The following is a 16,426-nucleotide window of genomic DNA, read 5'->3' as shown; positions in this document are numbered from 1 at the left end:
CCGGCTCTTACCAATACTTACCGATCTTAACTCGAATGTCCAGGCCTTCTTCAGCCTCCTTGGCTTCAAACAAGCCATGGATCTCCAGGCTGCACTTAATCACCACCGTGATGATGTTCTTCAGTTGCTTTCGTTCCACTTTCCACAGGGCCAGCAAGGCATCACCTTTAAGAGAGACGCTCTGGGGACTTTGGCCCTACCCTGGAGATCGGGGTGTTTTGCATGAACATTGCACAAGCTTGTGCTGCTTCAAACATTTCTCAACCCATTCCCTGACCACGACTCCCTGGGGTGCCTCCTTTGTAATGGGACAGACTACTTGGTTCTTCCTTTCTACCCTCCCCATCTCAGATAGCTTCCATACCTGCAAATTTTAGGATGTCTCCTCCAAAAATCAGCACTTCTAAAAAAAGAAGAAGAAGAAGAAGAAATAAAGAAAAGTTAAGTCAGACTGATTCTTTAGTGAACATTACTCATTGGTAAAATAGAAGCAGGGTTGCTAGCATGGTTGCACATGCCTGTAGTCCTGGGACTTGGAAAGCTGAGAGAGAAGGATTAATTACTGTGAGTTTGAAGCCAGATTGGGCTACATAGCTAAATCCTAGACCCTGTCTTGCGGCAGGGGGTGGGGGTGGGGAGGAGAGGAAGAAAGAGGAGAAAAAGAGGAGGGAGGAGGAGGAAGAGGAGAAGAAACAGGATAGTAAGAATAGCAATTTAGAAAATACACGTCTATCAAACATGATATCTCATTACTTCTGTGTAGGCCAGTGAACATCACAACCAAATCTGTGCTCTAAGAAAACAAATAAATAAACAAAACAAAAATCAAACAAGCCAGGAAACAGGAGGGCAGAGTTTCCCAAGACCCAAGGATGCTTGCCTTCTTCCCAGTGTACAAGAATGCTCTCTATAGGCCAGCTTTTCTGTTGCATTCTGGGATAGTACTCTACCACTATGTTTTTGGGATGGGGGTTGAAACAGTCTCACAACTTAAGACTAGTTGGAAGTCACTATGTAACTTAAGTAACGTTATGTTCTTTCTGCCTCTGTTTACTAAGTCTTAGGGGTCATAGATTTTATTTCTACATTATCGTGCATTAGCCTAGGGTTAGAGAGATGGCTCAGTGGTTAAGAGCTCTGGCTGAGCCTGGTGGTGGTGGTGCATGCCTTTGATGTCAGCACTCAGGAAGCAGGGACAGGCAGATCTCTGTGAGTTGGAGGCCAGACTAGTTTACAGGGTGAGTTCCAGGACAGTTAGGGCTACACAGAGAAATCTTGTCTCAAAATAACCAACAAAACAAACAAACAAACCCCAAGCAAACAAAAAATCTGGCTGATTTCCCGGAGGACCGGGTTTGATTCCTAGCATCCATGTGGCAGCTCACAGCCATCTATATAAGTACAGATCCAGGGAATCTGATATCTTCTTTTGTCTTCTGTATATACCAGGCATGCATCTGTGCACAGACAAATATGCAGGCACAACACCCATACACAGAATAAATATTAATAAATAAAACTTTAAAGAACATCAACCTAGGTATGGTAGCTCATTTCTATAATCTCAGTATTGGCAGGCTAAGGCAAGAAGATTTTTTAAAAAACACTTCAAGGTCATATTTATATAAGTTCCAAGCCAGCCTGGGTTATAAACTCAGGTCTTTAACACAAAACATTCTTTCTCTCATGTAGTCTTACTAATAAGGCTTAATCATATTCTTTTTTTTTTTTTTTTTGGTTTTTCGAGACAGGGTTTCTCTGTGTAGCCCTGGCTGTCCTGGAACTCACTTTGTAGACCAGGCTGGCCTCGAACTCAGAAATCCACCTGCCTCTGCCTCCTGAGTGCTGGGATTAAAGGCGTGTGCCACCACGCCCGGCTTAATCATATTCTTTAACTGATTTGTAGCATATTAAAAGTGCTGATGACCATCTTGGTTAGCTTTTTCTTGCTGCAATAAACCCCATCTACACCTGTGAGAGGAAAGAGCTTGTTTTAGCTTGTATCTGTCAGTTCATTATGAAGGGAGTTCGGGGCAAGAGTGAAGCAGGAACGTGGAGGCAGCCATTTAAGTAGAGAGCATGGAGAAGTGCTGTGTATTGGATTGCACCCATGGCTCATCCAGACTGCCTTTTTCCATATGACCCAGTGCTACCTGCCTAGGAGTGGTATCACCCACAGTGGGCTGGAAGCTCCCACATCAACTATCAGTCAAGAAGATGCACCACAGACTTGCCAACAGGCCAACCTGATAAGGTGTTCTTTTCTTTTCTTTTTTCCTTTTCCTTTTCCTTTTCTTTTCTTCTCTTTTCAAGATTTACTTATACTTATTTTATATATATGAGTACACTGTTGCGGTCTTCAGACACACCAGAAGAAGGCACTGGATCCCATTACAGATGGTTGTGAGCCACCATGTATGTGGTTGCTGGGAATTGAACTCAGGACTGCTAGGAAAAGCAGTCAGTGCTCTTAGCCGCTAAGTCACCTCTCCAGCTCCGATGAAGGTGGGTTTTTGTTTGTTTGTTTGTTTTGTTTTTTGTTTTCAAAGTTCCTTCTTCCCAGATGCCTCTAGCTTGTGTCAAGTTGACAAAAACAAACAAACCGCTAATCAGAAGGAGGCATACGTGTGTGTGTGTGTGTGTGTGTGTGTGTGTGCCTATGGCCTATGAGTGTGTATGCCTGTGCCTGTGTGTGTGTGTTTGTGTGTGTGTTTGTGTGTGTGCCTATGAGTGTGTATGCCTGTGCCTGTGTGTGTGTGTATGTGTGTGTGTTTGTGTGTGTGCCTATGAGTGTGTATGCCTGTGCCTGTGTGTGTGTGTATGTGTGTGTGCCTATGAGTGTGTATGCCTGTGCCTGTGCGTGTGTGAGTGTGTGTGTTTGTGTGTGTGCCTATGAGTGTGTATGCCTGTGTGTGTGTGTTTGTGTGTGTGCCTATGAGTGTGTATGCCTGTGCCTGTGTGTGTGTGTTCGTGTGTGTGTGTGTGTGTGTGTGTGTGTGTGGACTTCCTGGTGAGTATGGAGAACGGTAGGTGACTGTACAAATACAAACAGTCTGACTACTGTCCAGCGACCCCCGAGGATACTCACTCTCCACTATGGCACTTATGTAGTAGTTGAGGATCTCCACGAGCTGTTCGGCTCCTCGGTCCATGTACATGGCCGTGCTGAACTTCTCAGTCATTGCAGTAAAACCTGTAAGAAACTGCAGCTGGTTTCCTTCGAGTCAAGCACAGCCAGCAGAGGGCTCACTGGCCCCGTAGTGGGATCCACTAAAAGTGGCAGAGTTTCAAATGACCTTAGTGTGTGGCCAGACAGTAGCCGTGCATGCGGAATTTAGTAGGCTGGGGTCGGGAAAGGCCATCTCTTCCTTCTAGGCTCCCAGTGTAAACAGTGATAATGGCATAGGGTTGGAAATAGAAGGTTTTGTTCCGTGGTTTAAAGGCCACACACTTCCCCAATGTTTCTGAAGAGACAGGTTTAGTATTAGTGTGCAGACAGGAGCAGTTCATCTCTTGAGTTAGTTTGTTGCAGATATGTGTGGGACTTGGGAGACCAGGCTATGAAGTTGGGACAGGGACACTGGAGCCAGAAGTGCCTCAAAGACATGCCTGTGACTGAAAGCTGGGGGAAGGGAAGATGAGAGATATCTGGGGCCAGAGGTCATTCTCTTTTTCCTGTGTGCACAGTGAGATGAGCTGTTCTGCTGCTCTAACCGCCTGGGGGTGGGGGGGAGGGCGTTGAAAATGGTGTCCCTACCTCCATCACAACCTGCATGTGACCTCTGATGTGAGCTGCTGCTCCCCAGCATTAAACAAGAATCTCTTGGTCACTTGCCTGAAATGTCAACAAACATCAGAACTCCATCAAAACATTTCACTGACGGCCGTTCCGGAGAGAAATCTCCGTAGACGATGAGGTCTGGTAAGTGAGCAGCTATCTTGACGATTGCCCTGTCTTGTAATTCCTGCCTTCGAGCACTCATGTTCAAGGACAATGGTCAGGATTTTTCAGCACCAGGAAGCTGTCTCCCCAAGTAGGTCTTCTGGAAAGAAAAGTTGGGAATGGAGGGAATCTAACAGATGCGTTTGTTCTCTTTCCCATTTGTTTTTCTCCAGTGGTTTTGTTCTAACTCTTGGATGGTCATTTACTTAAATAAATGACCGAGTCCTGGCAGAGCTAGAGTGGTTGACAACCGGAAAGGGATCACTTTTCCCTCCCTCCCTGTCAATCTCCTTCATTTTTTTTGAGAGAGGGTCTCATTACATATTCCCCCAGCCTGCAACGCACTGTGAACACCAGGCTGGCTTCTAACTCATAGACATCTGTTTGCCTCTGCCTGTAGGATTATTTTTCGATATGAAAGGAAAACTGTGACTGGATTTCCACCCAATCCTGAACAGCTACACAAAAGAGTAGGCTATGGAGGACAGCCATGGACCCGTCTACTTCCAGGAAAAGGGAAACCCCGCCAGGGAGTAGCCTCTGTCAGTCTAGCCAGATTCCATTTCCTTTTGTTTCCCTGTTCTTCGTCCTCTTTGGGCCTGTTATCTTTTGTCCCTTATAAAAAGTAAACACAGATGTTGAGTTTTCGTGGGCACATGCTTGTGTGGGAGTATCAGGTCATTATCTATAGGCAAGAGGTTAAGTAAATTAAGGTTTAATGTCAAACAGAGAGTGAGAAAGCTCTGAAGGGTAGGTGACAGTTGGAGCGATGAAAAGCCTAAGTTGTAAGTGGGAGGCTATGCTGGCACTTCCTTTTGCTGCCAGTTGGCTCTAAGCAAATTAGTCTTGACTAAGATCTTCCTTCAGGGGTGGACAGCAGATGCTCAGACTCCAGTGAGGTTAAACAAAGTTCTAGGTGAGCCTAGAGGGCTAGGACTGCAATCACAGCATTCCAGTGGTGGTGAGTGGTGGTGACTGAGGCAGGAGGATCATCACTGAGTTCCCAACCAGCCTGGCTGCAGAAGAAGACCCTTCCTCAAAAACCAAACCTAAACCCAAACCAAACCCAAACACCCAACAGAGCCTTCATGTCCAGCAGGCATTAACCCACCTGCCACACAGGTGGGAATCTTCTGAGACTCTTCATCCTTCCCTCTTCTCCTCCAAATCCAACCCCCAAGTCTCACCCCCTCCCTCCTCTCCCTCTCTGCTTCCAATCCCCCAGTCTCATCCTCAGCTCTGTAACAGAACACCTGCAGTGGCCTTTCCTCACTCTCTGCCCCCATCCCAGGGGACTAAGCAGATCCTGGTGGAAGTGTACTGTTTTCTTCTCCCTGTGCCAGCCCCACCCCCATCCCTTCCTTCTAGCTCATCCCCATTCCTAAGTTACAATTCCTAATACCTAGAAACACACTTTACCAGGAACCCCTAGTGGCCACAGCTAGCAAGAACCCAGTTGCAGTCCCTACCAAGCAGCTCACAGCCACCACACCCTCCTAAGAACCAGAGAGGCCAACAGAAACCAAAGAACAAAACACCCACCCTAAAGAGACAAGACCAGATATGAGTACCCAGAACTACTATCATCGGAAATCCAGATGCTTAGATGATAGCATAAAACCACAATCAAGAATAGTTAGGATAATATATATCTACCAGAGCCCAGCAACCTTACTATAATAGGCTCTGAGAAATATAATATAGCTGAAGTACAATCTAAAGACCTTAAAGTAGATTTTATGATATGATACATCAACTTAAATGGAGAGACTCAAAGCAATTCCACTACACTCAGGAACAAGTTGCCCACTCTTTATGTACCTATTCAGTAGAGTACTTGATATCTTAACTAGAGCAATAAGACAAATGAAGGAGATCAAGGGGATACAAATTGGAAAGGAAGAAGTCAAAGTACTGTTATTTGCAGTTGACATGATGTTACACATAAGATACCCTAATAATTCACCAGGGAACTCCTATAGCTGATAAACACTTTTAGCAAAGTAGCAGGATTAAAAGTTAACTCACAAAAATCAGTAGACCTTCTATGTACAAATGACAAATGAGCTGAGAAAGAAATCAAAGAAACACTTTTGCACGCGCGCACACACACACAAATGATATCTTGGGGTAACACTACTCAAGCAAGAGAAAAACTTGTATAATAAAAACTTTGAGGCATTGAAGAAAGAAATTGAAGATCTCAGAAGATGGAGGGATCTCCCATGCTCACAGATTGGCAGGATTAACATAGTAAAATGGCCATCCTAACAAAAGCAATCTACAGATTCAATGCAGTCCCCATCAAACCTCCACCACAATTCTTCCACCAAAGAAATCTATGGAAACACAAAAAAAAACATTAGAAGGAAATGAATAAAACAGTTCAAGACCTGAAAGTGGAAATAGAATCAATAAGAAAACCCAAACTGAGGGAAATCTGGAAATGAAAAACTTGAACAGGAACCTCAGAGGCAAGCCTCACCAACAGAATCCAGTAGGTGGGAGAGAGAAGCTCAGACACAGTTCAGACATCTTGAAAGGATAACTTCCAGTTTCACACAATAACACACACATACACATACACACCCACACCATCACCAAACAACAACAACAACAACAAAACCCAAAACCCTACAGGATAGCTAAAACAATTCTGAATCATAAAAGAACCGTTGGATCAACACCAACTCTAAACTCAAATTGTCCTACAGTGCTACAGTATGAAAAACAGCATGATATTGGCATAAAAACAGACATCTTGATTAATGGAATAGAATTGAAGACCCATACATAAATCAACATATCTATGAACACCTGATTTTTCATAAAAAATCCAGAAATACACACTGGGAAAAAAGAGAGCATCTACAACAAATGGTGCTGGTTAAACCAGACAGCTGCATGGAGAAGAATGCAGATAGATCTAACCTTATCACCCTGCACAGAACTCAACTCCAACTGGATGAAAGACCCTGTATAAGACCAGACACACTGAATCTTATAGAAGAGTGAATAGCCTTGAACTCACTGACACAGGAAATGACTTTTTGAATAGAGCACGGTTAACACAGACACTAAGATCAACAAATGGGACTTCATGAAACTGCAAAGCTTCCGCATGGCAAAGGATGCTGTCATTTGGACAAAGTGGCAGTCTCCAGAATGGGAAAAGATTTATACTAATTACATATACAATAGAGGGCTAGCATCCAAAATATCTATTTAAAAAACTAAAAACACCCCATTGGATATGAAGAAATCAAATGATAACCTAATAAAATGTACAGATGTAAACAGAAAGCTCACAAAAGAGGAGACTCCAATGCTGGAAAAACACTTAAAGAAATGCTCAGCATCATCAGCCACCAGGGAAATGCAAGTCACATCTACGTGAAGATTTCAACTTACACTGTTCAGAAGAACCAAGATCAGCAAAGCCACTGGCAGTTCATGCTGATGGAGGTGTGGAGTAGGGGAACACTTATCCACTGCTGGTGGGAGTGCACACTTACACAGCGGCTATGGAGGTGAGTAGGCTTGTCCACATGGCCAGCTGTAGATGGCTAACAGAAAGATGAGCTCAAGGGAACCTTTGGAGGGTGTCTCAATGTCATAACAGCTTTATTTTCAAATTTATTTATTTTATTTTATTATCTGCTTATTTATTTGGTTTTTCAAGACTGAGTTTCTCTACATAGAGAGGCTGTCCTGGAACTTGCTCTGTAGATCAGGCTGGTCTTGCACTCAGAGATCCATGTGCCTCTGGCTCTTGACTGCTAGGATTAAATGTGTATACCACAACTGCCCAGCTAATATACAGACATTCACCTACAGAGACTTCTAAACTGAATATATACATATATATATATATACATATCTATATATACATATGAATATATATATGTGTGTGTGTGCATATATATATCCTACAATAAAATACATATACAAATAAATATATATTTATTTACCCTGCAAGTTTTGTATATTATGGCTTCTGGGTTTGTGTCTTTATGGGATTCCTTCTGTTTTTTTGTCTCAGAACAGAACAAAACAAAAAGAAGAAATACAAAGAGGAGAAGGAGTGCAGTGCTGGCTGCTGGCAGAGTCTTAGGGCGGAGCATGCCACATTCCTGGAACAGGTGACACAGGAGAAAACAATCAGAAACATGGCTGCTAATCTTGGTTTGGTTCCCAGTCATCAGGAAGGAACTGGCTGGTAATTTCAACCAGAAACTGCCCATCTGAGGAAAAGTAGAGAAACCACATACATTTCTTTGTATTTTTTAAGAAGTAAGGGAAACATTAGCCTGTTTAATGAGCAAACTTTAAAATGTATAGAGACCTCTAAAATGAATATTTTAGAGACTAGAGGTGTTTTAAAAATAAGAATAAAATCTGGGAATGGGGATATGGCTCAGTGGCAAAAAGTGAGTTTAGCATGTAAGTGGACCTGGGTTCAATTTCTAAGACCAAAATAACAAGTCGATACCAACAAAGAACCAAGGCTTAGGGAAGATAGCAGGGCTAAGGCCTCAGGGTATTTAAACTGACCACATGCCTGTTCCATGGTCTGATTAAGGAAACAGTTTTTATTGAAGATATGAGAGAATGGCCAGAGGCATCTGGAAGGGCCCAAAGTGGGGAAAGAAAGGAGACAGAACATGGGCAGCAGGCTGGACCTGTCCATGATGGAAGCAGGAGTGGAACACAGAGAGAAACAGGGAGAAATAGTAGGGCTATAAGGAGGATGGGTGGCTGGGGAGAAGGACTCCCATGAGCTGAAGAGAGTTTAGGTAGGAGAGGGGTGAGAAGGGCCAGGATACTAGCATGGCCTCTGAAATGTATAGCAGGTGCTTGTGACCCTGATGGAGCCTGGAGGCCAGTAAGATTTTTGGTATGCTGATAGGCACCACAGGTGGCCATTTGTCCCTTCTGTCAGAGATAAAGGTTCACAGGTTCCTGAGGTATGGCTTTTACCTAACCCCCAGAAACCCTCATAGTCCAGGACTGCCTTTTGGAGTTTGGGGAAATGGGGGTTTTCTTTGGACCTGACACAGGGGACAGGCATGAAAGTGATCTGGCTGTGACATCTGTTGATCACCAGGATTGATTTGGCTGATCTGATTGGCTAGGCGGGTGTCTCTTTCCCTGCTCTCTGCTCCACTCAAGCTTCTTCCAGAGTTCCAGGTTAGGTTGGTAGAAGAGGACCATCAGTCTTAAGTCAAGGGTACAAAGTAGCCACATTCCCCTGCTAGAATCTTCAAATAAGCTCTCAAGAAGGCCTTCAAGTATGTGGTATTTGCCTATAATTCCAGTACTTGGTAGGTAGAGACAGGAGGATGGGATGTTCAAGGCACACTTCAGCTACATTGTAAGTTCCAAGCTGGTCTGTGCTACATAAGACTATGTTTTAAAACAAGCAAACCAAATTAACAGAAACTGCTAAGAAAACAAGAAAGGAAACCAAGTATCCATTCTTCTAAGTACATTCAGTTAACCAGTCCTGACAATGTCCATTTACACATCTAAGAAGTGACAAATAGATCTATAGTCGCAGATGATAACAGAGAATAAGAAATGGGCTAGAAAATTAGAGATGCGCAAATTCTAAATTCTCCTCTTTCTTTATCTAAAGTTACATTTATTTATGCAAAGGACTGGTGTAAGTGCATGTATGATCAATATGGCAATGTGCTGAGGTCATAGGGCAATTCTGGGGAGTCAATTCCCTAGGCTAGATATGTTGGTTTCAGGGACGGAACTCAGATCACCAGGCTTGGTAACAGGAGTCTAATTGCTAAGCCATCTCACCAGTCTGCTAAACTCCCCTTTTCCCCTAAAAATATTTATTTTATGATCTATATGAGTGTTTCACCCGCACTTATGTGCACCACACACATGCCTGGTGCCCAAGGAGATCAGAACAGAATATTCGATGCCCTGGTATTAGAGGTACAGATGGTTAGGAGTTGTCACGTGGGTGCTTAGACTCAACTCCCTGTTCCCCGCAAGAGCATCAAGTGCTCTTAACTGCCAAGCTATCTCTCTGGCTTTATGAGAGCTTAAAAAAAATGTCTTTGATGGTCTCATGTCCCTTGGGACAGTGTGAGTTGTCAAATGGGTGCTGGGAATCAAACCCAGGACCTCTGCAAGAGTAACACGTGCTCCTAACCTCTAAGCCAACTCTCCAGGCCCCATCCTGTTCACAAAGATGATCTAAACAGTAAGGTATGTATTAGTGTGTACCTCAATGTATGTTGAGACAGGCCATTTCCCTTTTGGGTGATATCGAGTAGGGACAACTGTATCATGGCAGTTATATGGAGAAATGATGTCCATAAGGAAAGGGCTGCTAGGCATGGTAACACATATCATGCTTCCACATGTGTTCAACAGGAGAGCTGGGATACTGGGTCAGCCTGGATGCTTACTCTTTTTTTGAACCAGTGAGCTTTATTAGAGTTACATACAGGACTATGGGGAAAGAGTTGCTTATCAGAGCACAAGGGACTCAAAGGCAGTTGTTAATAAGAAACTTGAATCCAGCATGTGATACAGCTTAGGAATACTGTGCTCCTAGAGCACAGTATATATCCGTAGTCCTATTTACAGGCTAAAGAGCCACTAGGTGACTCAGTTTGTATAACCCTCTCTTAAGAGGTACAATTCGTCTGAGTTTCTTCATTTGACTTAAGTATACAGAATCCTGTCAGTTTCAGGGATTCTTGAAGCAATGTCCAGGGGTGTCATTTCCAGCCTCATCAGCTTCCCTTCAGAATGGATCAGTTCAGTCTTCTGGAAACGGTTACATAATAACATATTCTTTTGGCTCCTCTCTTTTCTTTCAGTATCAAGTATTTGAGGGTCAACAGGGTGGTGGGTTGGCCTGATGCTGCTTGTAATTTAATGCTCATATTGAGTCCTCCAAGATCTGGTTGTCCCAGAGACAAGAGAATCTATATGTAGACCCAAATGACACTGTGGCCTTGCCCCCATGTTATTTCTGATTGGTAAATGAAGATGCTGACAGCCAATAGTTGGGAAGAAGAGACATAGGTGGGGTTTAGGGTTCCCTGGCTTGGGGTTGTAGGAGAACTAGGACGAGAGAAGGTGAATAGAGGAGAAGCTGCCATGGGCTAGGTGAGTTCAAGAGAACATGGCCCTGAGGGTTGGCCAACTGGAGTTAAGAACAGCCGAGATGAAGCATAGTAAGTAATAACTCGAGGTTATTGGTTGGAAAGTAGGTTCTAATAGCATAGAGGGTTGATGTATGCCCTGCTCTTGTGCTATTTAAGGTTTATTGTGAATATAAAGGTTGCGTGTGTCTTTTTTTCCAGGAACTAAATGGTCAAAGGCAGAGTAGAAACCCTGTATTGGGATTGAAAGTTTTACAACAAACAGTTTTGATGAATAGTTTCCTACCTGGACACATTTTCAGTTTCCCTCAGCATAAATGCTTGAAATTTTTCTAAGATTTGAACATTACTTAAACAATTTCACAAGTTTCTCATGTACATATCAACTCTCTAGTGTGGAGCCTCAAGTACAACAACAACACCCTGAAGCTTAGAGAAAGCACATGTCACATTATATCCTGTGAAAACTTGTCTTCCCACTATGAATTTCCAAATGTATTCTTAGAACTGAGATGCAGGTATTGTCCTCATATGTGGCATTTTTAAAAGGATCCCCTGTTGTATGTACTCTGATAAATTCTAAGAGATGAGACAACACTCAAGGATTTCTGCATTCACTACGTTTACAAGGTTTCTCTTGCGTATGTATTCCTCATGAGTTCTAAGATGGCCTTTCTTGGTAAAGGGTTTGTACCGTTCACTTCACTTGTAATGTTTCTCTCCTGTCTGAGTTCTCTGGTGAATTCTAAGATAGCCTTTCTGGATAACACATTTGTCACATTCACTACATTGTCAGCTTTCTCTCTTGTATGAGTTTTCTGATATTTTCTAAGATGTCTTTTAAAGGGAAAGTGTTTGTCACATTCACTGCAATTGTAAGATCTCTCTTCTGTATGAATTCTTTGATGAGTTCTGCAACTTCCATTACAGGTAAAGGACTTTCCACATTAATTATATTTGTAAGGTTTATTCCCTGTGGGAATTCTCTGACGTGTTTTAAGATTTGAGGATGTGGAAAGGGATTTGCCACATTCGTTACATCTGTAAGGTTTCTCTCCTGGACAGGTTCTGTAATGGCTCACAGGTTGGAGAAATGTATAGAATGACTTAAGACTTCGATTCCATTCATAAGATAGCTCTTAAGATGTTTTTTATTTATTTATTTATTTATTTATTTATTTTTATTGGGTATTTATTTCATTTACATTTCCAATGCTATCCCAAAAGTCCCCCACACGCTCCCTCCCACTCCCCCCTCTCCACTCCCACTTCTTGGCCTTGGCGTTCCCCTGTACTGAGGCATATAAAGTTTGCACGACCAATGGGCCTCTCTTCCACTGATGGCCAACTAGGCCATTTTCTGATTCATATGCAGCTAGAGACACGAGCTGGGAGGGGGGGGGAAGTACTGGTTAGTTCATATTGTTGTTCCATCTATAGGATTGCAGACCCCTTTAGCTCCTTGGGTACTTTCTCGAGCTCCTCCATTGGGGGCCCTGTGATCCATCCAATAGCTGACTGTGAGCCTCCACTTATGTGTTTGATAGGCCCCGGCATAGTCTCACAAGAGACTATATCTGGGTCCTTTCAGCAAAATCTTGCTAGTGTATGCAATGGTGTCAGCGTTTGGAAGCTGATTATGGGATGGATCCCCGGATATGGCAGTCTCTAAATGGTCCATCATTTTGTCTCAGCTCCAAACTTTGTCTCTGTAACTCCTTCCATGGGTGTTTTGTTCCCAATTCTAAGAAGGGGCAAAGTGTCCACACTTTGGTCTTCGTCCTGAGTTTCATGCATTTAGCAAATTGTATCTTATATCTTGGGTATTCTAAGTTTCTGGGCTACTATCCACTTATCAGTGAGTACATATCACGTGAGTTCTTTTGTGATTGGGTTACCTCACTCAGGATGATGCCCTCCAGGTCCATCCATTTGCCTAGGAATTTCATAAATTCATTCTTTTTAATAGCTGAGTAGTACTCCATTGTGTAAATGTACCACATTTTCTGTACCCATTCCTCTGTTGAGGGGCGTCTGGGTTCTTTCCAGCTTCTGGCTATTATAAATAAGGCTGCACATGCTCCACTATGTTCATTAAGATGTTTTCTAAGACCTGAGTAGGACTTGTCACAATCACTAAACTACAGGGTGGATCCTGTAATGTTTTTCAAAGCCTGATGTATTATAAGAGAACTTGCCACATTTCATACATTCATAGGGATATTTTCCATAATGGATTTTGTAATGTACTTTGATCTGTGACAAATGCAAAAAGGATTTCCTATATTTTGTACATTTATGGGATTCCTCTCTGGTATGGACTCTGATGTCTACTGAGGCTTGAGTACATCTTGAAGCATTTCCCACATTTCCTGCATTTGTGTGGCTTCTTCCCACTATTAGTTTCAGCATGAGTTTATGTGAAGTGGAAACTTAAGGGTTCTTTGGAAAGTCAGTTGGATGGTGTTTTGCTGGGGCGAACACGTGAAGGAACATTTAGCTGAAGTAGACACAGGTGAAAGGCTAAGACAGACTCATGAAGGAACGTTTAGCTGTTGTGGATACAGGAGAAAGGATGCTCTGCTAAAGCAAGCATGTGAAAGGACACGTGATGAATGGTTCTTCTCCAATAACACATGTAATGGTCTGCCTTACATCAGGACTCCATAGAGAGAAATGCACCAAAAAACCTTCTGATGATATGTTGCAGTTTACTGCGGCTTCCAAGGACTTGGGCTGATTGGCAGAGTGATGTCACCTGAGACAGATGCACATGCTGAGGCAGGACACACACTGAGGCAAGACTGTGGAGGACACTTGATGTTTGTAGGGTGTAAATAGGACTCCAAGGCTGAGCTAGGCTGGCCCATAGAGCTATCTGTACAACACTTGTGGGTCTTGAGTATTCTCTGATCTTTGCATTGCTGAGAGAGGCACAGCCAAGACTTTTCTGGCTATCTTCCAGGTCCCTCCTACTGACTTGTGCTTAGGCTGAGGCCTGTCTACTAGGCTGTGCCGCCATTGCTGATTCGTGATTGCTATTCCGACTCTACCAAACTGGACTGCGGGAGTATCCATGAAATGTTTGCAAGTGGATTGAGCTGCTGCTGCTGACCTGTGAACTGAACTGCAGATTTCCAGACAACACAGACAGGAGTTGCTCCAAAGAATCTTTCTAAATAGGCTCACTTCCCCCATCTTCCTTTTCCACTAAATCTGGTGGGTGGTGGGCTAAATGGAAGGTTAAAGCATTTAAGAACCATTATTTAAAGCGAGACTTGAAAACAATTAAAGTTACATTTATGTTCAGAGCCAGAAACCTTTTCATACTCTGTATTGTTGTGTTCTTATGTGGATTTTTGATTTTGACTAATGATGCAACACACACATTCCAACAGTTTATACAGCTTTTAAATTCTCAAGATTCGTCTCCAGTCTTTCTAATTTTGTGTCTGTTTAGGTTTGATGCTTCAACAGAGGCATCTCTGAGGTTAGTTTTATAAGGTGTACCTTGGGAGGATTCATGAGGCATTTTGGCAAATTCATTACATTTATCAGACTTCCCTTGGCTATTCACACGCTCATGGGCACAATGCTTTGTGCCTTGATCCAAGACCTTCTCATCTCTGTGAGATACATGATGACTCTCCACAAACAATAGATTGTTGTAATTCTCCAACATCACATCCACATATAGTGCCCTCTGAGTACAGTTGAGACATTCCCATTCCTCCATGAGAAGTCCACAGCCATGTCCCTGAGTGTTAACAGACCCTGGGAAGCATTTTCCAGGGAAGCATTCATTCTTCTTGTTGTTCTTCTCTGGGTTTCTGTCTCAGGAACAAAGACTGGAATTCTGGATCCTTCCTTACAGTCTCCTCTGTCTTCACCATCCAGGGCTCTTAGTTCCGATTCAGAAGTGAGCAGGTCTGGCTGAGCAGTGCGATACCTGAGACACTTGCTGCTGTCCTCTTTCTCTTCCCCTTCCAGGGCTCTTTATACTTTATAAATGACAAGGTCTGGTTTATCAGTGAGACCTGGCTTTGAGGTCCTATGATCAAGCTCCACCCAGTGTTGAAAGAGATCCTCTTCCTGGCTGTCTTTGGATCAAGATATAGAACTCACAGCTCCTTTGGCACCATGTCTGCCTGCCTACTGCATGCTTCCTCCCATGATGATAATGGACTGAACCTCTGAAACTGTAATCCAGCCCCAATTAAATGTTTGCCTTTATAAGAGTTGCCTTGGTCATGTCTCTTCATAACAATGAAACACAAATTAAGGCCGTTATCATGCTTGATACTGTGTGAGCAGTGGTTTCAGCAAGAGATGAGCAAAAGGAAGTGAATGCTGGAGATGTGAGTTAGCTAATGTGTGTGCCTCCTGGTCTTCTGGAGGATCCAAGCTTATCTGCCTGCAGTTACATTGGATGGTTCATCATCACCTGTAAGTACAACCCCAAGGGATTCAACACACTCTCTTGCTTCCTGAGGGTACCCATATACATTGTATATACTAGCACACACACACACACACACACACACACACACACACACACACACACACACACACATCAAAATAGATATGGGCTGAGTGTATTAGTACATGATTTTAATCCCAGCAAACAGAGAGGCAAGTAGTCTCTGTGAATTTTAGGCCAGCCTGACTTACACAGTGAGTCCCAAGCCAGGTCAGCCAGGGCTAATTCATGAGTCCACATCAAGCAAAAGAAAGGGAGAGGTTTTGGGTGCATTCAGATAAGTTCGTTCATCCTTTTAAGACATTTTACTATTATTTCAAGATATCCCTATTTTACCAGGTTCCTAGGGCTCAAGCCCCACTCCAGTCTAACCTTCCCCAGCAGCTAAGGCTATAGGCACATGACACTGTGCTTGGCTCATTTCCTATCAAGAGAATGCTGCAGGCAAAGCATGCCTTGACTTCAACAAGGCATATCTATCACTATGTGTCTCATATTCTTAAGAGTTAAATACAGAGTGACAAAATTATGGGACTAATGACCCTCTGCAGGTTAACAATCACAATAATGACTGTTCAATGTGGCACTGGCAGTTCAGAGAACTCACCATGGCATCGTGGGGGGGATTTTGATATGGACTGAATCAGTAGCACAGACCTTATATAATACAGTATGGAGCTTCCTCAAAAGTTACAAATACAACTGCCATTTTTACCCTGCACGCCCATCAAAAGAAAAATAAAATTACTATGTTGAAGGGACATTTGCATCCCACACTAACACATATCCCTGCTGCACCATTCACAATTGTCAAACATATAAAATCAACCTGAGTATTTGTCAACAGATGAGGAGTCAAAGAAA

At 43.1% G+C, this 16,426-nt stretch overlaps 1 protein-coding gene and 1 long non-coding RNA gene across 6 annotated transcripts in view; one reads left to right on the top strand and one right to left on the bottom strand.

Moving 5' to 3' along the window:
* Positions 1–16,426, bottom strand: part of Adcy10 (adenylate cyclase 10) — an 88,121-nt gene that overhangs the window by 64,590 nt on the left and 7,105 nt on the right. For 2 of the 4 annotated variants that reach the window (XM_085842556.1, XM_021150515.3), the window contains 4 exons: positions 3,836–4,043; positions 3,089–3,193; positions 365–403; positions 22–165 (listed from right to left, as the gene is read on the bottom strand). In XM_085842556.1, the coding sequence (XP_085698682.1) occupies positions 22–165; positions 365–403; positions 3,089–3,193; positions 3,836–3,983 (436 nt within the window). In that variant the 5' untranslated portion in view covers positions 3,984–4,043. The remainder of the gene's footprint in view (positions 1–21; positions 166–364; positions 404–3,088; positions 3,194–3,835; positions 4,044–16,426) is intronic. The other 2 variants (XM_085842557.1, XM_021150669.3) reach the window with 1 other exon arrangement.
* Positions 3,848–15,320, top strand: LOC115031505 (uncharacterized). 2 transcript variants are annotated; one of them, XR_015048362.1, is made up of 3 exons: positions 3,848–3,922; positions 7,986–8,085; positions 14,048–15,320. It is a non-coding gene; the product is annotated as an uncharacterized LOC115031505 (long non-coding RNA). The 2 variants fall into 2 exon arrangements; XR_003837132.2 differs by having other exon boundaries at positions 7,986–8,162.

Source organism: Mus caroli, unplaced genomic scaffold (assembly GCF_978045245.1).
Source record: "Mus caroli unplaced genomic scaffold, Mus_caroli_1 scaffold_1, whole genome shotgun sequence".
Classification (NCBI taxonomy): domain Eukaryota; kingdom Metazoa; phylum Chordata; class Mammalia; order Rodentia; family Muridae; genus Mus; species Mus caroli.
This window is presented reverse-complemented; position numbering and strand designations above follow the sequence as displayed.